The 24252-nt window shown below is 47.0% G+C and overlaps 1 protein-coding gene across 1 annotated transcript in view; it reads left to right on the top strand.

Moving 5' to 3' along the window:
- CFAP61 (cilia and flagella associated protein 61) overlaps window positions 1-20808 on the top strand; it is a 253462-nt gene extending 232654 nt beyond the window's left edge. The window contains exons 26-27 of the mRNA XM_068565240.1: window positions 13039-13129; window positions 20608-20808. Coding sequence (XP_068421341.1) covers window positions 13039-13129; window positions 20608-20808 — 292 coding nt within the window. The remainder of the gene's footprint in view (window positions 1-13038; window positions 13130-20607) is intronic.
- Window positions 20809-24252: the final 3444 nt, after the last annotated feature.

The raw sequence follows: 24252 nt of genomic DNA, 5'->3' as shown, positions 1-24252 counted from the left end.
ACTTTGCAGGGGGGAAACGGAGTCAGGAGAGGGCTTGTTAAAGAGGGAGGTGGTGAGTCTTGTCTGTAAACAAATAAAAGATGCAAGGGAGAGAGGACAGTGGCAGAGCCGGGACAACTTTCTATCCTAACAGCCGCAGGGGCAGGGTGACGGGAGAAAATCAGGTCTCGGGGTGAGAAGACAAGGCAGTGCTTGACCGCTCCTGTTTTCTCAATAAAGCATGAGGCAAGGTCATCGGCTGAGAGCAGAGTAAAGCAGAAAGGGGCGTTGGATGTTTGAGGAGAGAGAAAAAGTCATCTCAGAGAGCAGAAAAGTGTATTCACTCAGGCAGTGTCTGGATGGCCAGGCAAAGCTGCGTGCCCGTTAGAATCTGCGAGGATGAATGGGCGTGAGAGCCAATCTGGCAGCATGGTCGCGTGGGGTTCCTTCCATCTATGTTCTGCTGCTTGGGTGCAGGAGAGAAGTAGGCAGACAACTGGGTTGAATGAGGGGTGAGAGGGTGTTTGCAGGGGAGGGTCCTGGAGCTTCACCTCTAGGCAGCCGCTGATGGGAGGCACTCTCTCTTCCTTCCCATCTCAGCCTCCTGGGTCCATTCTGAGAAAGTGAAAAATGGTCCCAGAAGCCAGCAGCGCGGCCGTGATACCCAGTGCTCACGGAATGCAGCCGTGATCAGAGCACACCCCCCGTGACCCGGTCTGAGACGGGACAGGGAGGGGACACAGCGACAAGAACCCTGCGACACCCCTCTTCTGCAAACACGAGTGACCAGGGATGGCTCTGGCCCTGTGTTAATCCTCCCGCCTCCGGGACAGAAACTGTCATGTCATCAGACTGCCCGCCGCTAACACAGACCTGCTGCCCTTCACCTCTACCCTCCGGCCTTCACCTCTACCCTCTGCGAAACCACCGCCCAAGCCCACACCCTGTTCTAGGCCCCTCCCAGCTCCATCTTATCCAGACCCCTGGACTCCCTGCTCCGCTACTGCAGAGCTACACACACTCACTCTGCTTTACCACCTGGGCCCCTGGGTGTGTGCCTGGCAGGGCTCCGCAGGTCCCTCCTACTACACTCCTGGTCACTCGTGATGCTGCTTTGCTCCAGCTCCTCCCTCCGCTCCCCCACCCCACCAGCCCCCACGAGATACTGGTGTTGCCCTGGCTTCTCATCAATCCTCTTGTCATCTCTTTCTTGTGTCTCCATCATTGCCTCCAACCTGGGACGGCTCCTCAGCCCTTTTCTGTCGGGAGCCTTCACTTGTGAAATACACAGGCCAGGTATTTTGTAGAAGTCTACCCATGTGGGTCTGTCTGATGGTTCCTCATTATTCGTTTCGGGCTGTGCCTCCTTGGCAGGACCTGCGGGAGCAATGCTCTGTCCCCCTCTGTGCATCGCGTGCAGGTTTGTCCGTCTACTTGTGTTGTTAACTGTGGTCATTTGTAAACTGGAGGATGCAGGCTTCTCTGTTTTTACCTTCATAATCAATTAGTGATACTTTGAGACTATAAATATCCTATTTTCCATCGTCCTTTTTTCCAATTATTTTAGCATTCATAAACAATTCTTGCCTGAAACAACTGTTACTGTGTTGTTTGCCAAAGGGTGCTTTTTGTCTAGCTCCAGCATTCATTCCACATTTATTACCTGGCTTTCGACTGTAAGGAAGAGTTGTCCCTTCTCCTCCGTTTATTTATTTATTCACTTATCTATATCAGCATGCACTTATGGATGCTTATAGACATGGTCGTATCCATTCCCCTCATTATTGTGCTGTAGGGAAATAAGAACTGGGAATATGTTAGTTGAATTTTAATGCGTGATTTTTGGAAACTACAAACCTGAAAGCATAAAAGTGGCAAAGAAAGTGAAGGAACAGTTTGTAGTTTGTCATCGTCTCTATAAAAGCTTTATCAGTTAAAAAAACATATTAATTAGAAAAACTGTTGTTATGAAAGGTAATTATTTTAAATATGTGCTAATCACAATGATTGTAAACATATATCAAACATGCTGTATATATTCTGTACTAGTGAATGACATTTCTACTAAGCAGTCCTTTAGCATTTAAAGAGCAATTCATCTAACCAGAGGACTTGTGAGGTAGCAAAATATCTTGCTTTCTGGGGTTTGCTAGCTCCTGTGGCCTCGGTCTCACAAAAGGTAATTCCACTGATTCCTTTGTTCCACCCCCCCCCAAGACTTCTGGGGGGTTATGTGTGCATATATACACTTTTTTTTTTTCTTTTCCTACAGAAAATAGATAGGAAATGGCCATGGCTGTGAGCATGGCTGAGTGGCTGAGTGGCCTAATGCTAGCCTGTGCTCTCTGCAGCCTAATTAAAGGAAAATGGTTGTGCTTTCTATGAAGAGAGGCACAGAATAGGAGGAGGGGGCACAGGAAGGGAAGCCGAGCACTCAGAGCTTGCCTTTCTCCGCGGAATTAAACGCTAACCTCGCCTCCTCCTCTGAGTCCTGAATGTATAAAACAAATCAATGTAAATAGCTGGACAACTTCCAGAGGCACTAGATTTCTTGTCAAAATTCAATTAATGCAGCCCCTAAGAAACCAGCAACATGCAAGGAAATACCGCAGATGGACTGAAAGGGCAGGTACGTGGGGCTGGATGTCAACTGGTCCCTGGGCTCTAGGCTTAGAGGGCGGCCGGCCAGCTCCCCACTGCAGCCAAAGGTCTGGGCAGGTGATGTCACAACTTCAATGAGAATGGAAAGGTCAACTTAAATAGAAACAAAATTCTTAGCTATATAAGAATCATGCTATTTCTATGAGAAGACTGTTTTGCCCTGGCAAGTCAGGCAAAAAAAGCAGGTCAGAAGATAATCCGGTCCAGCTGGGCGTTGGCGGGGGGGCCTGTATCCTCACCCCACTAGTTTCCTCTCTGCTTCTGCATACATCCTACCAAGGGCTGGGTTAACCATTGTGACTGATTGGCTCACTCTTCATAATAAACAGGCTAAAAGAGGGAACTCCATGTAAAACACCTTTTATTTAACTTCCATCAGCTCAGACCAAAATAAGCAACCGAGGCCACAGTTGATTTATTCCCACGTAACTCTCCAGTACACGACAGAACTTCATGAAGGCTTGTTGTGAAGTCCCTCTTACCTTGATCGCAGCTAAAACGAATTGCTACTCTAAAACAGCAGCTACATGAATTTATGCAGACACCCTGGAGTGGAGCAAAAGCAGTCCCCAAGAAGAAGAACTGCAGAATTATGCCAAAGAAAGACTTTCAATTACATGGCACACAAAAAGTGTTTATTGTAATCATTTATTTGGTCTCTAACTCACACCAGAAAGGGTCTGAGGCAGCTTACACAAAATATATGCAATAGGATAATTAAGAACAACAACAGCAGTAATAATAATAATAATAAGAAGAAGAACACAATACACAGGCCCTCCGCTCTGTGCCAGGCACACAGCCAGACCTCTTTCCTGCAGTGTCTCCGAGAATTCTGATAGTCATTCTTTGCGGTAAGGACCATCATTATCCCCATTTTACAGCTATGAAGACTGAGGCTGGGAGGTTAAAGCAACCCAGCTCAAGATTACATAAGCTAACACGTGGCAGAGCTGGGATAAAAAGAAAGGCCATCAGTAAAAGGGCAGCTACGAGCAGGCCAGACAGCAATGCAAAGCTGAGCCCAGGTGGAGAGGCTGCGCCCTCCACAGCGCAGGTGCTTCTGCAGTGAACTTGAACACTTAGCTTTGGGTTCCTTCCAGGACAAAGCAAGGAGGGAAATGTGTATCGGTGGCTAGATTTGCAGGGTGCCTGAGAGAAATGTATTCCATTTTCTAAGATGAAGCACAGCTTTTCCTGGGCTAAGTGTCCAGGATTCAGAAAAACAAAAGGTCAGCAGACAGATCTTTCGGAGAATCGTGTAGGAATAGCATTTCTGGAAACCAACACTCCGGAGGCAGGGCTGGCAGGCAGGCAGGCAGGACTCCCATCCTCAGCGCGATCTGGGCACCGACACAGACTCAGGACAAATGTGCTCTGGGATTCTGTGTTCTTACAGACTCGTGCTTGAGAGATAGCACGGCCTCCCGGCACCTCGGCTCGGGGCCGAGGGTGCATCCACTCACAGGCAAATAAATCACACTGGTTCCGGTGCATCCAGCAGACAGCAGCCTTCACACTCCAAGCCGTTCAAGACTGTCTCTCCTGGCACATCTGCACCCAGGCGGGGGCTCCCAGGGTGCCCGGCCGTAGGCAGTGCCAGCTTCTGGTTCCTGGCACACCAGGGTAACTGGCCAAACACCAGCTCTGCAGAGCCATGAGCTGACCAGCAATAAGAGAGAGGTTGCTTACAAGCCAGTCAGAAGATGGTGACTTCTGCCAAAGATCAGAATTTTGCTTTTAGCGCCAGGGCATCGAGAGGCATTTTTCCTTAGAGCAGTAAACATCCTTTATCTGGCGATGCCTGTTGTAGATTGCGACAACAACACTGTAGCCGAATTATATTCAGAGGAGACTTGGTTTTCTGTCATCTAGATCTTGTGCAGGTGACAATTACAACTGATCTCAAATAACTAGTTGGTTTTGCTTTGAAAATCATTCATCTTACCTTTCTAGATCTGCCTCGAAGCAATAAATGAACTAGATAGCGATTCTGGCAAACTTGAGTTGGACAGGAAATAGTCACATCAAACTTCCATTTTGGTCTTCGGGATTTTTGTCACAGTGTGTCACGGGGCTGTGTCTGCTCGTGTAATATGTGGCATCCTAGAGTAAATCCACCACCCCAGAAACATGTAATTTAATTTCCAAGCAAACCTAGGGCTAACTGGAAATACTTATTTGTTTCTATTCTTATTTTTGAAAACTGTATTGAAATGCATGAATCCACTTTCTTTTATGGGCAGAATAAAATGACCAGAATGCAACCTCACAGTGGAAACACAAATTGTTCTCTCCTCTCCTCTGCATTTAAGCCAACTCAGGCCAGATGGGGATGTGGAAGACACCAGGGCTTTCCCATGCACTTGGAGGTGACTGTCACATACAGAAAGTAGTGTGTGTGTGTGTGTGTGTGTGTGTGTGTGTTTCCAGAATGCTTACTTTGGGGACAGGTTTCAATCTAGTTAAAGATATGTTCTCATTCTGGGAACTTCCACTAAACACACTCTCCCAATTTATGTAGATTTAACTTTAAGAAAAGATTTTAAAGTAGATGTTGTGGAGTCTATTGGGTATCATGGCAGACAATGTCTGTTCTCTCTGCTCTTCAGAATCCTGAGTTATAGGATGTTATTTTGTACCTAAAACAAATGACAATGATCCCCAGACTCCCCTGCAGCCAAGGAAGCCATTTGACCAAACTTGGCCAGTAAGATATAAATAGAAGTACTGTGTGAGATTTCTAGGAATTGTTCCTAAAATAAAGAATAAGGACCCTCATTTTCCTTTTTTCCGTCCAAGAACATATCTATGATGACTGGAGCTCAGCAGCCATTTTGCTCAGTGAGGCCAAGGGCCCTATGGTTAGTGCTGTGATCTGATGTCTATGGAACCACCATGCCAATCCTGGACACCCCACCTAGACTTTCTTTATATGAAAAAAGTACCGCTATGCCTTTTTAAAGCCAGGGTTATTTTGAATTTTTTTAAAAAACTGCAATCAAACCTAATCTTGTCTAATGCAGGGGATACCAAGGAAACTGGGGTGATTCAGAAAGTTGCTAGAAAGGCTCAGGAGATGAGATTTGGTTATTCTGCTGTTCAGAGCTAGAACTGTCAGGTCAAGCACAATTATGGTTAAGACCCAGTTCAGCCACTCATTAGTTGTGTGACATTGGGTAGGTCATTTAATCTCTCTGAATCTCTTCCCTCACCTGTAAAATGGACCAGCAAGTCCCACTCTAGAGGATTGGAATTAGGATGAAGTGAGATAATGTACAGAAACTGTTTAACACAGTGTCTGTGAGTTTGTGTCCCCAGCTGACAGCACCTCCACCATCAAAGAGTAATAGAAAACAGTGTCCCAGGCAGCAGACAAGGTGCTTTAGGTGGCAGAGACACACATCTTACTAATGATGGAATCATTTCAATAAGAATAAGAAAAAAGTGTAACTCACACATCAGACCTGCGCTTTCACAGGCATTATTGCTTAGGACAAGGCAATGGAAGTTCTTTCAGTTTTTTTTTTAAAAAGCAAATCAATCTAAAGGATACTTATGAAGTAATTAATAATACAGTCCATGCAAAAATTGATGGGTTCCCAAGGGGCTGAAGTTTGGCAAACACTTGCCCGAGAGGGGTGGACATAGAAATGCAGCGACAGAAAGGATGCAGATGTGAGGGCAGCCGCCCCACCCGGCCCTCTGCCCCGCCCCTGGCCCTCCACTCCACCACATCCACCCTTGTGTGTGCACTTTGGGGGTGGGGACCACAGTGCCCAGCGAAGCATCTGCCACCAATGGCTGTGATGGAGTAACAGCAAAGAATCGCCCCCTCGGTCGTCCCCCTCGTTGCCACTTTGCAGCCACTGAGGTCAGCTCTGGCCGACGCCTCAGACAGAGAGGAGGGGAGAGCACGGCGGAGAAGGAACAAGCATTCGCTGAGGGGCGGGTGGAGGCGGCAGAGAACAGAAGCCCAGACCAAAATGGGTGTCGGAGGGAAAGACAGAGGGCTTTGAAAGGCCTCACTGGACCTCTTAGGAAGGATGGAGGAATGGACAGAAGGATGGAAGAAGAAAGGAAGACAGGACAGCATATGTGTTTTGGGCACACGTACTGGCCTGGGGAAGGGGACGGGGGCAGGTGGCTTCAGAGAACATGTTTACACACCTGCTTCAGTTACCAACTCTTCGAGTCAAGTCCCAACAAGGGTCGTCCGGCCCCGTGTCACTTGTGCCAATAGAACAAGATGGAGATGGGCTCAGAGCAGAGGAAAGCTTTCTCCTCTGATCACAGAAGGGAGAGGTGCAAGCTCCTGCCCTAGAGCACAGGCTCTCTGGGACAGGCCTCGGACGGGACAGGGACGGGGATGCGGATGGGACTGCTTTACAGGCATCTCACCGGCGGGAGGGACGGGGCTCTGGGGGGTGGCGGCGTAGCTGTGCTGCTCTGGCTCCGGGCCCAGAGCCGGGCACAGCCTCTCTGCACACGCCCAGCTCAGCTAGGGTGTCGGTTCTACAGCTGGGAACTCTAATCCAACACGTTAGGTGCGAGGCATCTGCACACAGTTCCCCTCCGGGCAAGTGAAACTAGACTGAGCACAAAAGAAGAGTTAGACCTTATCACCCAGATTCCATCTCATTTTCCCATGGGGCTTTGCTGGTGGCACCACCATGTCACCCAAACCGCTTAACCAGGCCTGGTGGGCACACCACATGCCCACCGTGGCCCCATAGGTGAGGGATGCTGGCTGGGCTGGGAGATGGACCACAAGGGACTGCAGGGGCATCTGTCCGTTGAGCTGGTTGCTGCCATAGAACAACGAGGACCCAACGTGGCCAAATCTGACCTTTTAGAGAAAGGCCGAAAATCCAATTTCCAAATGCTGTTCAGGCCAAAGCAAAGACGTCTCTAGGTCACACCTGGCCCCCAGGGTGTCTGTTTGCAACCTGGATGATGGACCCTGTCGTCTGTCACTTCCTTTCTTCTGCACGTGGAGTGTCCACGGGAGGGCCGAGGCCCCCCAGCCACGCTGCAGCCCAAAGGCTGAGGCTTCCTGCTTGGTGTCACCTACTCCCAGGCCTGGCAGGAGGAGAACGTCTGTCCTCCACCATGAGTATGTGGTGCTGTCAGTACAAGAAAGGGCCTGGACCACGAGAACATCATGCTCCGGGAAGGCCTGTGGGCCCCCCAGCTGCAGGGTCCCCCACCCCCCAGGAGAAAAGGCAACTCTTGGGTGAGTTTCCAGCTTGAATAAACCTCTGTGCAGGTGTGAGGGGCAGCTGGGGACCCTCTGATCAGGTCCAAAAGCAAAAACTGACTATTATCACACTAAGATAAAATTAGAATGCTTTTCATTAAAAAAAAAAAAAAAAAGATCTTGGAGGGCAAGGTGTGTTTCTTCTCTGCTGCTCTCTGCGTTTTCCAACTGTTGTGTAGTTTAGCATTTCCAGTTGAGCCTTGCTCTTCTGAAACTCTCTCTCCTTCCCTACCTGCTGCTGAAGGGCCCTGGCCTTGGGCTTGAGATCCAGGACCTGAAAGAACAGCATTTATCCACCTGTCTTTCCCCTTAGACACGTCCTGCTTCTCCCGTGGCCGGCGAGTGCAGCCTCACCGGCGTGTCTTGTCCATTTGCTTTTCTCAGCATCCGGCGTGGCCAGTGGCGGAGCTGGTTACCAGATCCCTACCCCGTTTGTGTGATGGTGTCGATCAACTAGGCCGAATGACCAGACGAGGATGAGCTCTGGAGAAGTCTGATCAATTCCTTAATGACTGCACCACATCGACCAGAATGGTTAATTCAGTTCCACAAGTTGACATTTCTTGGGCCTTCTGAGAAAAGTGTATCATTTGCAAAAGTCACGGAGAATCTAAGTCCCCCCAGATAAACCAGGCCAGCCGTGGCAAAATGAACAGAGACAGTCACGTCTTCTGTTTGGGTCCTGGAGCGTTTGTGTAAGCTTTTTCTCATGGCTGTTCAGAAATGAATTTCGTGATGCAAACACCCAAGTCTACACAGCCACTTAGAAACCACACGTGGCCGTGCTCTTACCAGACAGTGTCTCCTGAAGATTGTGGGGCCACCAACTATGGAGGTCTTCCATTTTGAATGTAAACTGGGAAAGAAGTTATTGTTTTCTATTTTTTTAATTCACAGTGTTCACGGAAATATACATTTCCCCAAAGCTCAGCACTAATGCCTACTATCCATAGCACCTGGGGCCGTTAATGCAGACCTGCCCCCCACCCCACCAGCCTTGGCAAGGATTCCAGAAGCCCCTCTCCTTTCTATGGAGAAGGAAAGCAACTAAAGCACCAGAGCCATTCAGTTTGGGGGGAAAACTAGACCTAAAGCTTTTCCTAAAGTAAAACTTCCTTCTAACATCATTATAGCAAAAGGAGATGATCTTCACTTGACTAAATGTTCTCATCCATTGCAAAATGAGTTCTGTTAAATTCAAAGCTCTTCCAATTTTAAGAATGAAGGCTGCCATGTTTCCAGGATGATTTCAAGGAGGCCCACAGCGGTCCATGCCACTCCAAACCCCCTCTTGCCCACCCTAAACGGGGTCACCGCACCAGCGCAGAAGCTCTCCACAGAGCAGGGGAGAAGCGGGCCCAGGTATCCTCACCTGCGCCTCCAGTCTCCTGAGAACCAGCCTGTGCTGGACGCCGTGGGGACCCGTTGCCCACCATGCGTTAAGAGGTCAAGACACTCCCTGGGTCAGCTTTCCCGCATGGTCAGAAGTGTCCCACGCGCTGAAGTGGGTGGAAGCCTTCAGGCCACGAGTTAGCTCCACAGAGGAAGTTTGCACTGGCTGTGGGCACGGATGGCACTGGGGAGGTGCAGACGTGGACACGGGTCCTCTGGGCTGTGCATCAGGCAGGAGGGCCAGGGTGGAAGGTGTCTGGAGGGGCCGGAGGAGGTGAGAGCCTCGGACCCTCCACAGGGAGAAGGCAGCAGAGGGAGCAGCGAGCGGTCTGGGCGCAGCTTTGGAGCCAGGAGAAGGCTGAGCTGGACGCGGCCCCCAACGGGGTGCCCTGACTCTGCCGCCCCCGGTCAGCACCCCCCAGCCCAGAGCTCCAGCCTCCCACCCCGGGCAGAGGGAGGACGCCTGGAAACTCCTCAGCCCACAGCTAGTTCGGAAGGGCAGTTGACTGTGACTTTCCAGGACTCCAGTTCCCATGTGGCTGGGATGGCCAGTCTAACGAAGGCTCAGCCGGGTGCCGCCTGCCACGAAGGTTAAGACAGATGTGCAGAAGCTCCCCTCCCAACGGTGGAGGAGCCCACATGCTCCTTGGTGACGCCCGGCTCCCCGGCGTGGGCGCTAGCATTTCATCACCCCCTTGTAAGCGGCCCCTAGGGCACCACTGAAGCTGCAGTAAGACTGAGAAGGAGCCTTCAGAAGTCAACTGGTTGGCTTAGTTTGAAGGGCATGGCTGTCCCCAGACGAATCCAGGAAATGTGCACAGCCAACAGTTTGCAGAGATTGTGAGCTTCTGGACAAGAATCCCCAAACGCTTGACCACAGGAGGCAGTGGCGGGAGAGTGGAAGGAATGAAACTTCAGGTCTCCTGACTTACTGTCTGCAAACAGCTCGACAGGCTGTGATGAGAATAGCGGGCGTCGAATTTCCAGGTGAGAGGCCGTGAGTCCAAAGCAGCAGAAGAAAGAATCTGCAGGAACCTCGGCTTCCTCTTTGACACCCCAGGCCCTGTGCAGACGGGCATAGCAGATACATTTTCAGAGGATTAAGGCTTCTCCAGCCATCTGTGCTCGGCCTCCTGAGTGGAGGCGATGGGGATGTGGGCACAGACGATGGGCCAGGGCCCGGGGTGGGCTGCACTCATTCTAAGAGAAGTGGGTTTCCCCAGAGCCCCCTCTTGGAAGCACACGATGCAGAGTCACTGATGGTAACACAGAGGCCGGGACTGTGAAGGTGCTGGGTGGGGAAGACGCCTGAACAGCACCTGGGTAGTTGGAACAGGGCTGTGCTGGCGCCAGGAAAGCAGAGACAGAGGCTATGCCGCCTAGAAGGTTGTGACTGTAGACCCCGAAACCAAGAGGGTGGAAACTCCTGATGCTGCCGTGAAAACACACACGGGAGGAGGGGGCGTCTGAGCAATGCAGGAAAGATGGCGACAAACATAAAAGCGCCCACTGGTCTCTAACTCAGGCTTCAAGTGGTTTCAAGATTTGCAAGTCCACAATTCCCTGAAGCTTTTCTAGAAGCTGCTGAGACCTAAGAGGCAGGGACCATCCTGGCACAGCTGCGCGAGTGTCTGGGCTTAGGCATTACTGATGCTTTGGTCCAAGAAGCTACCGTCTGAGGAGATGTGTCAAAACATCACCCCGCTGAGTTGATGCCTCCCAAGGTGGCCAGCTCCGCATCAGTGCCTTTGCTCCAGGAATTAGATGGGCGTTGGATGGGTGTTGGCCTGGGTTTGTATGGGCCCAGAACCCCAGCCAGAACCCCCATCAACTCCATTCATTCAGGATTCAGCAGCCTTGAGTCACTCACAGCTCTGACAGGTTTCCACGAGTGCCCCCCGGACCCCCTCTGCCCTCCCTCCGGGCCTCAGGGCTCAGGCAGACCACCCGTCAAGCCTGGGCTCACCCACGGCTCTCCCCCTGTTCCCGTGAGGCTTGCTCTTTGGTACTACTGCCCATCTTGGGGCACTTTGCAGTGTTTTATCACCTATTTATTTAGCAGAACTTTATTCTATATTAATGAAAGACCAATCAGGGCCAGGCAGTATGGAGTGTATACCGTGCTGTGTGCAGTTCACGCGTTCATTATTCCTTCCTTGGTTCGGTGAACATCTATAGGACGCCTGTTGCACACAGGTGCTGAGCTAGACAGCCGTGGAGCTATTACACAGCACGTGTGAGTGCACTCCTGCCTCCAGGATCATCCTTCCTGCCCATCACCTTCCTAAGCTCCACCTCTACCACCCACCGCCCTGCTTATCTCTACTCCGCCTCCTTGAGGGCCAGGCATATTCCTGCCTCCGGGCCTTTGCACCTGCTGTTCCCGGAAGGCTCTTTCCCCAGAGCCCCATGTGGCTCACTCTCTCCTGTCTCTGTCCCTCGGGCTTTACTCACTAAGTCACTGTCTTAGGTGAGAGCCTTGCTCTGTGTCTCCCGTCCTCACTTGATTTATGTTTCCTCCTAAGCAGTTCTCATTCGCATGCTGAACATGGGCTTATTTATCGCTTGGATATAAGCTCCACGGTGGCAAGGATGCTTGTCTGTGTTGGTCCCTGCTGTTTCCCCAGTACCCAGAACAGTGCTGGTCACAGAATGGGTATGGAGCCCACATCAGTGGAATTAATAGTTGGATGAAAATATGACCTGAACAACAAAGTAGGTATTTAAGGATGAAATTAGGTCATATTCTGGTCAGGCGAACAGGTGATAGGTACTGAGTGGTGTAGCTGAGTGCCAGGTTGATTGTACGCATGCTTGTCAGTGCCCTGGTCCTTTAATGCCTCGGTGTCCCTGGGGCTCGTTACCTCCTTCCCAAGAATTAACTTGTCTCAGAAAACAGAAGGTGCTCATCTGCACGTGGGCACCGGTTTTTCTTCCCCTGGACACACATGTGACATCCACTAACAGTCCCAGGAACGACAAACTCACATCCAGAGGAACTCACATCACCCACGTGTCTCTAACCATGCAGGAGCGAAGTTTCCTGTTCCGAGACACTGAGCATTAAGACAAAGTAAGAGTTAAAATACCAGTAAATGTTCTTGGTTCTTCCAAGAATGCATCAAATATTCAGCAATCCCCTGTAAATAAAGGATGGCCATACTGTCTTCCACATAAGAAAGCATATGTTCAAACAGTTTTCAGGGCAAAGTTAGCAAATAGGGCCACGAACAGAACTGCTCTCTGAAGAAAGATTCAATTAGGCGTCCGTGCAGTTGCACGAAGGCCGTGTTGCAACACCGAGGTGGCCTGTTTTTCTGGTCATTATTAATCCAGAAACCTTAATGATGAACAACATTTGTGTTATTGTCTCCCCAAATTTAATTTGTTTATGCAGCAGTTCAGTTAATCCTGCAATCTGTTTTTCTCAAACGAGGGCAGATAATGGAGACACCGTTCTTTACAAGTCTTCAGGCTTTTAAATTCTGATAAAATCAGGGTTCTTCACTGGGTCTTGCCCCAGCTCTGAATTAAACCACTTTAAATGTAATTATGGAAGCTGGCCTTACATCAGGGACATCCATTTACAAAATTGATTGGCCGTGCTGTTCCGCGAGCCATTTCATGAGCAAACGATTGCAAAAGGGCCAGAACCGTAATTTATAAAGGCAAAAAAGCAGGTAAATACTTTATTAGTGGTAATGAGAAAGTTTTCAACTAACTGAACCTTTTTCTTCCCTCACCAGCTACTTCACGGAGCCGTGGTGCATGGCCCTCTTTCACGATCGTTTTATTGATCTCCGGAAAGAGTTACGCCAGATCTTATCCTCCAAGGAGGTAAGAGTGATTAACGGATATGTAGGTTATTCCTTGCAAATTAGAAGCAGTTACAGTTGTTGATCATTTAGACTTTTCCCTACCTTCCCACTTTACGGTTTCCACTTTGAAAATCAACTGTCCCTCACAGAAGCAAACTACGGAGTAGGTAAACATAGATGGTGATATTTCAGGGAATATGAATTGTTCAAATCTTTTACGCGGGGCAAATTTGTCTTCCCCTTTTACAAGTACCTGTACTTTCATTATCCGCTGACAGCGAGGGCTGAAAGTGCGGTGTGGGTGGTATCTCCTTGCCCTCGAGCACGAAGGCTGCGTTCCTATAGTTTCTGTCTGCATTTGCCAGCTGTTCGCTAACCATTCGTGTGCGCGCGTTGTTCCAAAGGTGTCAGGGGACTCAACAGGTGTCCAAATGCACTCCTTTTATAACCGAAACTTCTTTCTCCAAGCAATGTAGGATTAACTGGAAGTGAGGCTGCACACCCCACAGCCTCCGTACTCGGCAGGAAATTTGACTCTGCCATGTACATAGTAAAATATTCGTGAAACTTTATTTTTTTCAACACCTAGAGTCCTTACCAGAGTTGCGGGGAGTTTACATCTTTGGCCAAACGTCCATTCTAGACTCCTCCTCGATTCACTCGGACGAGGGCTGGGGCTCAGCTGAGCTTCCGCCTCGTCTGACTGTCTAGACGGGCAGGTTCTGCGTCTCTGTGTCGCCTCCTCGTGGGTCCCCGGGGTGTGGGCTGCCACACCGGATGCACAGACGCTGCCCAGGTCCCCAGGCCCCTCGTTCTAGCCGCTGCACGCCCCACCTCACCGAACCACACAGGGACCCTCCGAGGTGGGTGGGGGCACTGTTGTCATCGCCTCCACTTCACCCATGAGGAAGCTGAAGCCGAGACACTTCACGCAACCCCAGGGTCTCCCGCTCCAAAGCCAGGGTTGTCGGCACTGGACCGCAGCGGTGGCGTGGTACCCTCTCCTCATTGCCCCGCCCCTGTTCAGTTTCATCCCTGGGGGGTCCAAGCTGGGAAACTGACGTAATGTTACTAATCTGAAGTAGATTCAGATTGGGAAACATAGGTTTAAAGTTTAAACCAAACTCAATTCTCTTTGGTGCCCACAAAGATAGGAACCAGGCAGGGGAGCATACCCAAGGGAAGCAGAGGGGCCGACGGCTAAAGGCCCAGGTCAGCCACGGCGAGAGTCATTCAAATTGGAGATGAGAATAGTAATGAGATAGAGATAGAGATTTAGGATGTTACAGGTCAGCCAGGTCCCTGCACTTCACTCGGGGCTGTGAGGAAGTCGGTCCACATTAAAACATGACCCTGAGCTGGAAGCCTGGTGCTTACTGAGCTTTGCTCAGCTCCCTCCCTCCTTCCCTCCCAAAACAACCTGCAGCTCACCGCTGCCCCATAAAAAGGAGTCATTAGTATTCTAGCTATTCCATCAAAACTCTATGCCTAAACCTTCTAAACCCCAGATCTGAACTCCTCAGTTAACCTTTTGCACAGAGCCAAGCGGTTTTTGGTGTCAAGTTTAAAACGGAAACTTTTCCTTCATTTTCCCAAGCACACATCCTCAAACGCAATGGTGGTTGCTTCTCATGGCACCCGCTGAGACTCCCGAAACCTTTTAGGCAGGAGAACATGTTTGCCGTGGGTCAGTCTGCAGTGCATAAACTCGGCCTGGCAGTGGGCCCTGGCAGGAGAGCAGGGAGACTGCAAGTGGCCTTTGCAGAAGATGCTCTAAGGCTTCCCCAACCATCCTTGTGGGTTCTCTACATTTCCAGAAAGGGGAACCTCTGCAAGAAGAGCCTCCACTGGGGGACTGTGCTGACATCTGTCAAGTGCAAAGGCCACAGGAGGTGTTGGGGCCTGTAGTGGTGTCTGCCTGTAGCTCAGATACACATGGAACAGGGACTCAGAGAGCTGGGGGAGGAGAAAGGGAGGGCTTGTGTGCGAGCACGGGCACAGAAGAATGGCCCCAAGGAAGTGCCGGCCACCAAAAGTCAGAGTGACTGTGAGAGGTATGGTGGAGACAGGCCAACAGTGGAAGTGTTAATGAGCTAGAGATAGAGATTAGATAGAGATAGAGATTAGATAGAGATAGAGATTAGATAGAGATAGAGAGAGTCATACAAACAGACATGCAGGAATTTCACTGAGGAGTCTGGTAACAGGAAAACAAAGCAGATAGCCTTCACTACAGAATAACAGTAATTCCTTTTATCAAATATTGAGATGATGTAACCCACTTAATTTCACTTTCTACCTTGTCTTCAGGGAAGTACAGAAGTTCAATCCCATTAACTATGATGTCCTAGCACTCAGTTTATCAATTTTCCCCTCCCTCCACGTGTGGCGAAAGAAATAAATGACTATTATCTAGGACTGTCATCATAAGTCATATGTAGATTTTAAATGTGTACATGATTTATTTTGAAAACAAGATCATTATAAGACGTCTCAAATCCTTTTGTGGAAGTCAAAAGGGGGATGGCTTATAAATCCTCTGGTCATGCATCTAGCCAAAGAGACACTGACCAAGGTGAAATTCTGTGTAGTCAAAATCATCCTTCAGAAAGATGGATATTGATAGAGTTGGGAAAAAATAGTTTGAAAATAATAGAGACTTTAATATCTCACTTTCAGTAATGGATAGAACCAGGTAGAAGATTAACAAGAAAATAGAGGACTTGAATAGCACTATAAACCAACCAGACCTAACATTTATGCAGAGCACTCGACCCAACAACAGCAGGATGCATGGTCTTCTCAAGTGCATGTGGAACATTCTCCAGGACAGGCCACCAAACAAGTGTCAATAAATTTTAAAAGACTTAAACCATACAAAGTATATTCTCCAACCACAATGAAATGAGACTAGAAATCAACTAGAAAGTGAACAACAGATTCTTAAGCAACTTCTTTGGTTTCAAAGAAGAAACCAAATGGGATGTTAGAAGTACTTAGAGACAAATGAAAATGAAAACACAACCGACCAAAATTTATGGGATGCAAAGAGAAAACAGTTTTCAGAGGGAAATTTATAGCTGTAAATGCTTACATTTAAAAAACAGCAAAGCCCTCAAATCAGTAACTTAATTCTACTCCTTAAGGAACTAGAAGAAATAAAACCAAACTAGAAAAAGAAAACCAAACTAAACCCAATGCTAGCAGAAGGAAGGACATAATAAACATTAGAGTGGAGATAAATGAAATAAAGAATTAAAAAAACAGAGAAAACTGATGAAACCAAAAGCTGGTTATTTTAAAAGTTCAACAAAATAAACCTTTAGCTAGATTAATCAAGAAAAAAAGAGTCAAATCCCTAATGAAATGAAAATGGGGACATTTACCAACCTTAAATAATAAAAGTTTAAAAAAGAATATTATGAACAATTGTATGCCAACCAAACAGATAACCTAGATGAAACAGAGAAATTCCTAGAAACACACAAACTACAAAAACTGACTCAAGAAGAAATAGAAAATCTCAAGAGACCTATAACAAGTAAAGGTATTGAATCAGTAATCTAAAACCTCCCAACAAAGAGAATCCCAAGACTGGATGGTTTCACTGCTGAATTCTACCAGACATTTGAATAAGAATTAACACTGATCCTTCTCAAACTCCTCAGACAAATAGGAGAGGAAGGAACACTTCCTAGCCCATTCTATGAGGCCAGCATTACCCTGATACCAGAGCCAGACAAAGACATCAAAAGAAAACTACAGAACAATATACCTTATGAAGTTATGATGCAAAAATCTTCAGCAGAATACTAGCAAACTAAATCCAGTAGCACATTAAAAGGATTATACACCACGACCAAGATTTACACCAGGAATGTAAGAGTGGTTCAACATATGAAAATTAATCCATGTAATACACCACATTAATAAAATGAAAGAGGGGGAGAAGTGCCATAATCTCAATTGATGCAGAAAAAGCATTTGACTAAATCACACATGCTTTCATAGTAAAAACACTAAAAAGCCAGGAACAGAAGGAAACTGACCCAACCTGATAAAGAGTATTTATGAAAAGGCCACAGCTAACATCACACTCAATAGTGAAGGACTGAAAGTTTTACCTCAGAGATCTGGAACAAGACAAGAATGCCTGCTTTCACCACTTACATTCAACATTGTACTGGAAGTTCTAGCCACAGCAATTAGGCAGGAAAAAGAAATAAAAGGCATCCACATTTGAAAGGAAAACTATCTCTATTCTCAAAGGACATGATCTTATATAAAGAAAATTTTAAAGAATCACAAAAGAATATTAGAGCTAATAGATGGATTTGGCAAAGTTACAGGATGTATGATCAACATACAATAATCAGTTGTCTACATTAGCAATCAATAATCCAAAATGAAATTAAGAAAACAATTCCATTTACAATAGCATCAAAAATATTAAAATACTTGGGAATAAATTTAAGCAAGGTGGTGCAAGACTTGTACACTGCAAGCCACAAAACATTTCTGAAAGAAATTGAAGAAGACCTTCATAATGAAAAGACATCTATGTTCGTGGATTTGAAGATTTAATATTGTTAAGATAGGATAACCTAAATGGGAAAAGAATCTGAAAAAGAATAGATATATGTATATGTATAACAATCACTTTGCTGTATACTGAAACTAACACAACATTGTAAATCTACTATACTCCAATATAAAATAAAAATTTTAAAAACCAAAGTGCCAAGTTTTAAACTAAAAAAAAAATATTGTTAAGATAGGAATACTATTTATCTCTTGTAAAAATAAAAAAATAAAAATAAAAAATAAAAAAATAAAAAGATAGGAATACTATGCAAAGCAATCTACAGATTCAATGCAATCCTATAAAAATCCCCGTGGTTTTTTTTAGAAAAAAATGGAAAAGCCAATCCTAAAGTTCATATGGAAATGCAAGCTAAAACAATTTGAGAAATTTTTTAAAAGTTGAAGGATACACACTTTGCAATTTCAAAACTTAATTCAAATCAACAGTAACCAAGACAGTATGGTACTTGCATAAGGATAGACATATGGATCAATGGAGTAAAATTAAGAGCCAAAGTAAACCCATTTATATGAAAAGATGTTAACATCATTAGGGAAATGCAAACTACATCATTAATCATTAGGGAAATGCAAACCAGGGCCACAATGAGATACCACTTCATGCCCACTGGGATGGCTATAGTTAAAAAACAAAACAAAACAGGAAATAATGAGTGTTGGCAAAGATGTGGAAAAATTGGAACTCACACATTGCTAGTGGGAATGTAAAATTATTATGCAGTTGCTGTGAAAAAAATGGCTTGATGGCTCCTAAAAACTTACAAACAGAATTACTATATGACCTAGCCATTGCACTCCTAGGTATATACCCAAAGGAACTGAAAATCAGTATCCAAACGAATACTTGTATATGAATGTTCATAGCAGCACTATTCAGAATTACAAGATGGAAGACAGAACCCAAATGTCCATCAAGGGACAGGTGGATCAACAAATGTGGTCTATCCACACGATGGAACGTTATTCTGCCATAAAAGAAATGAAGTTCTGATACAGTCTAGAAACTGGATGAACCTCAAAACACTGAGTTAAGTGAAAGAAGCCAGATGCAAAAGGTCATGTGTCGTCTGTGGCATTGTGAGGTGAGCTGGTCACAGGTGAGCACGTTGTGGGGGGGGGGGTCACCCTGGGCAGGGGTGGTCACAGTGTCGGGGAGAGGTGATCACACTAAGAAAAGGTCACACCAGGAGAGGCAAATGTACAAAAATGAGTTTACGATCTAGAGCAGTATTTGTATTCCGTAAATTTAAAAGCTCCATTTTGTGACTTTACACCATTTACCCTGATGTTAGAACAGCATCATGCAACATGAGCCCAAAATCTTCTCTAATTTTTATATATTCACTGCTTATGTTTGAGACATTTTTCCTGAAAAATTAAGGGAGAAAGAATCAATCTCAGATATACTGCATACGTGCTTGGGCAGTCAAATGTTTCAGCACCTCTAATATTTAGTTCTGGGCATCCCTTGCCATTTTCTCTCTCACCGTCTTTGTTGAGCCGATTTGGAGTCCCGGACCCCACTGACTGTACTTCCAAGTGATGTGTGTATAATCTGCCACACCTGGCAGTGTCTCACTTACATAACCAAGTGATAATTACCTTATGTCTCCATATAGTTTGAATCTATTTTTCTAAGTTCTTATTATTAATAAAGTAATGATCCGGTAGAACTCTGCAAGTTATCTGCTTTTTTTTTTTTTTTTTTTTTTTTGCTGTTAAGAAAAAGAAAAAGAATTATTGGAAGGTCAAATAAATATACCATCGAAGTCCATCTTCCTTTGGGTAATTTTCAATTATTGTGGTGGTCAGAAAGCACACAGCTCAAATCTCAGTGAAGTGCTTTTTTATTTTGGCCATGCCACATGGCATGTGGGATCTTAGCTCCCTGACCAGGGATCGAACCTGTGCCCCCTGCATTGGAAGCACAGAGTCTTAACCACTGGACCGCCAGGGAAGTCCCTTTTTAAAAACGTTTTTTAATTTTTTGAGTGAAGTGCTTTTTATAACAACCCTCCTATACATGGGCAGGTAGGTGATGAAGCAAGTATGGTAGCCGTAGAAAGCAGGTAGTGTGTATGCAGGTGCCAAGCGCACCCTTCTGTCAACTTGCCTCTGTGTTTGAATCCTTTTATTTTATATAATAAAATGTTGGAAAAATCTCTACTGTATTGTAAACATGCACAGCATATGCTTCTCAACTTCAAATAACTTTATTCCCTCTGAGCCCCATCTTTAAAGATATCAACGAAATTTGCCTTTACTCAGAATTTATTCCAGGGCTTTAAAAATCCCATTTCTTGGGGACTGTCACCAAGTAAAGTAACCATCTAGGAGTTTTCATGTAAAAATCTTTAGCACCTCCTTTCTTATTTTTAAAGCAAGCCTGATATACAGATCTTTTCTATCTGTATATTAAGAGCTTAAAATTAAGAGCTTAAAATTACTACCCTTGCTGAACCTTGAAGACATTATGCTACGTGAAGTAAGACAGTCACAAAAAAATAATAGTGTTTGATTCCATTTACACGAGATGCTTAAAGTCAAGTCATAGAGAAAGGAGAAGGGTGGTCGCCAGAGTCTGGGAGGAGAGGGATGGGGAGTCGGGGGTTAAATTAAAGAGTTACAATTTGGGAGGATGTGGACATTCTGGAGATGATGGTGGTGATGGCTGACAACGTGAAAGCCCCTAACACCTTTGAATCTTACACTTAAAAATGGTTAAAGTGGTAACTTTTATGCTATGTGTGTTTTGCCACAGTTTAAAAAAAATTTTTTTTAAATCTAGAAAAAAAAAAAGACCAACCCTGGGGAGTTCTAGTGAAACTGCCCTCTTACTGTGGAGCTAAGCCCAAGTAATTTCAGTATCTGGCCTCTTACCGTATTTTCCAGGAGGAAAACCTTCCTTCCATAGAAGAGTTAGCCCGTCAGATCGAAGATGAGGAAATTAACCTGCCCGAGAAGCCCAAGAATTACCTCAAAAGAGTTTTCCAGGAAACCATCTACAGGCCTCTGGTGGAGAAGAGCATCCTTGACTATCTGCGCTATAATCATTACCACCTGCCCATGTACGCGTGGCCGGGCATCATTTAGCGGTGGCCACGGCCTCCACTTGATTGTTTCCACACGTGTCGTTCCGGGAAGTGCTCCGTAGAAGCAGGAAACCTCTCTGAAGCCTGGCTGAACCGCCAGGCACCTTCGTGGTTCCGTCCTTTCTTTTCCGTGTCCACCGATGCCTGTGGTTTCCTATCGTCCCAGTAGGTGGCGCACGGCGGTGCGTCTCGATTCTGGGGCAGGGAGACGCTTTACCAACACCAGGCGTGTTCCTGGGCAGAATAACCCATTTTAGCAATAAAATGAGAGCGTACTGTGTAAAACTTGTTTTTTACCTTGGGCGTGGTTCTGTTTGATTTCCTGAAAAGCCCTGCCGCCAACGCTGTTAGTCCTTTACATGTTTACCCGGTCATACTCGTGGGCGATAAAAAAAGAAAATCGTGTGCCCAGCATGGCAAACGAGTAAAACAGATGACAGGAAATTATCTCTGTAATTTAACATCAGAAGGACTGATTGCACAGACAAGTTTACAGGAACTCTTGAAACGAGGAGGCTGCTCTCACGGCCCCTGTATTTCTACTTCCTGTTCCAGATCAGGAGCATAAATGCACCGAAAAACTGGAAGATCAACTCAGGTTCACACACAGGTTTTAGACTAGAAAACGGTGGTGGGAAATTAATCTAGGTCATTTCCTTTGACCCTCAGCGCTGTTGCTTTGCATCGGCCCCCTCTGGCACCTGTCACCTGTAATGTGGGTCAGTAGCCCTCTTTCTTGTAAATAAAGCAAATTAAGTGCCTAGCACAAAATATGGATTCAGGAACAACACATAAGACTGTTTTCATTTATTTAAATCTCTTTTAAGCAGATAGTGTGACACAGTTTGTGTCTGAATTTTTGACCAGTAGGGCTTAAAACTGGCTTTCATGGACAGAATTACAGTTTTCGTTCCTTTTTTTTTTTTTTTTTTTTTTTGGCATTTATGTTAATATTTAGCAAAAGTTGGCTTAATTACAATGACTACACGGTAATTTGGAGGATGTTATAGTTGGCATTACAGAATTACCCACCCATTAACAAACTGATACCTCTCAAAAATAAAACGGTTTTGGAACACTAGACTCTGATTTTCTAAGGCAGGCAAAAGCAAGCAATAAACTCCATTAATTCCTGCACACGTATGTTTTACACAGGCACATGGGTCATTCAGAGGGAGGGCCCAGCTCCCACCATATGGTACAAACTGTGTAACTCTTGTGGAGAACAATTGCTACTGGTCCCCTCTTCAAACTGCAAGCCCAACACACATGGAACCATATTTCAGGGCCTGCAAATGAGTCAGCTCAAGAAACTCTCCTTCCCCCACCCCCTTCCTCTGAGAGGCCCTGGATTAAATTCATCAGCAAATGGAGTGAGTTTCTGTGACAGGCCCTGGGACCTTGGGTGGAGATTAACAGTACAACCAGTTAGAGGATCAACAGTTATGACTTCTGTGACTAAGTACTACCATTAAAAAGCTTCTGGTCACATAAAAGTGACGCCATATGATAGTGCCAACCTTAATATCAAATCATGCATACACTTTACAGTAAGTTTTCCTTTGCTGCCTTTTTAAAAGTAGTCTTGGGCCCCCATAAGTATCATGGCAGATTTGAAAATGTCTAGAATATAATTTAGTCTACATAGTGTATTGGAGGAAGTTACTGATCATTGCTCTATATTCAGAAAGTGAGTCGTTTCCTGAATCTAGGCAGGAATTTTAGCATATATGTGCAGACAAGCATTTTGTCACTAAGGAACCACTTTTCTAATAAGAGACGAACCCAAGAGTCGTTGATCATAGCTTGAAACTGGCTGTTTTAAGGGCTTTAGGAAAATAAAGATATTTATTCCTCAATGATGATGAATCCTGGCAGAAGAAAGGGCTTCAGAAAGACCAAGATTTGGACTCCTCTTGGGGAGCCCTGGCATGGCTTCTGTAAGAGACATGAGTGGCAGGAAGTCCCCAGGCATTTCAGCGTGCTGCTCAGCAGGGAGTCTTGAACTCTAAGCCCAATCTTTCTGACAGGAAAACACCAAAGTTAAATTTCCCACGTTGTATTCCCCCCAAATCACATGTAACAACCATGCCTCACAGTTGCCTCTAATGATCTTCTGATATAAGTCGGTTTTTACTAGCACGTGGCCACATCCTTCCCCAAAATGGCTCCTGAGACGCCACCGAAATATCCCAGGAAGGCGAGAGAAAAAGAGAAGATGATGTGGGAGAGGAAAGAGAACACTGTACGGAGGAGAAAATGTGAAGCCAGCCAATCAATATTTACCCTCAGAAGAGGGTGTGTGTGTGTGTGTGTGTGTGTCTGCGCGTGAGAGAGAGCGCGCGCGCACACGGGTGCACGGCTGAGTGTTAGCCAAGGAGCAGGGAGAGGGGCTCGAAAGTCGTCGTGAGCGAGGAGCTGTTGATTGTTTTCTGGTTGAGAGAAGAGGTGATGATAAGGCTGGGATACAGTGCGCGCCGGGCCGGGCGGAGCGACAGCTGTATGCTAATACTCGCAGAAACCAGCCTCCGCGTCCCCCATTAAAGCAGGCGGCCAGGAGGCCACACATCACTGAACAAATAGGCTCTCTCTAGACAAATAAAATAACACACGTTGGCCTGCGGGGAGTGGGGAGAGCCAGAGGGGGAGAGGAGCGGGAGGAGAGGGAGGGAGGGGAGGGGAGGGGAGAGAGGGAGACCCTGAAGGAGAGAGGGTGGACGGGGAGAGAGGGGAGGGGAGACGAGGTGATGGGGGGCAGGGAGGGAGACCAGGGAAAAGAATGAGAGGGACAGTCCGAGGGGGAAAGGGTCGGGGGTGGGCGAGACCGTGAGGAGGAGAGAGATGGGGGAGTGAAACATGCGAAGAGAGAGGGAGAGGTGGGACGGGGTGGGCAGAGACGGTCAGGGGATAAAGAAGGGAGCGCCCGGGAAGGAGGAGAGGAGGGGTGGGGGAGGGAAGGTGGGAGAGAGAAGGAGGCGGGGAGGCCAGAGAAGGAGGGCGAGAGGAGGAACACGGACACCTAAACCCAATAGCAGCAGCAGGACGGACAGAGGGTGGGGGGGGGGGGGCGGACAGAGGCCCAGGCGGACAGCGCTCCCCTCCAGCCCCCGGGCGCCTGGCTGCCTCTCCGTCGGCCCCCCGGGGCGGGCGAGGACTGGGGACGTTCGGAGTCGCCGTGGCCTTTCTGGTCAATTTTGCTGGGGTTTCGTCGCTGCCTTTCCTGAGACTGGGGCGAGCGGGGAGCCGGGCCGCCCCTCACAGGTGGGAGCCGCCCCCTGCGCGCCCCACGCTCGGGGCCCTCCCGCTCCGCTCGGTGCCCTCCCAGCTCTTCCCGGCCTCATCCTCTACTTAGGACTTTCCCACACTTCCTGGCTTCTCCTTCGCCCGCTTTGGCCAACATCGCCCTTCCCGTCGCCCTGCCCGGGGACCATCCGGCCCGCCTCCC

Source organism: Eschrichtius robustus, chromosome 16 (genome assembly GCF_028021215.1).
Source record: "Eschrichtius robustus isolate mEscRob2 chromosome 16, mEscRob2.pri, whole genome shotgun sequence".
Lineage (NCBI taxonomy): Eukaryota > Metazoa > Chordata > Mammalia > Artiodactyla > Eschrichtiidae > Eschrichtius > Eschrichtius robustus.
Note: the sequence above shows the minus strand (reverse complement) of the source record. Positions and strands in the feature narration are given on the sequence as shown.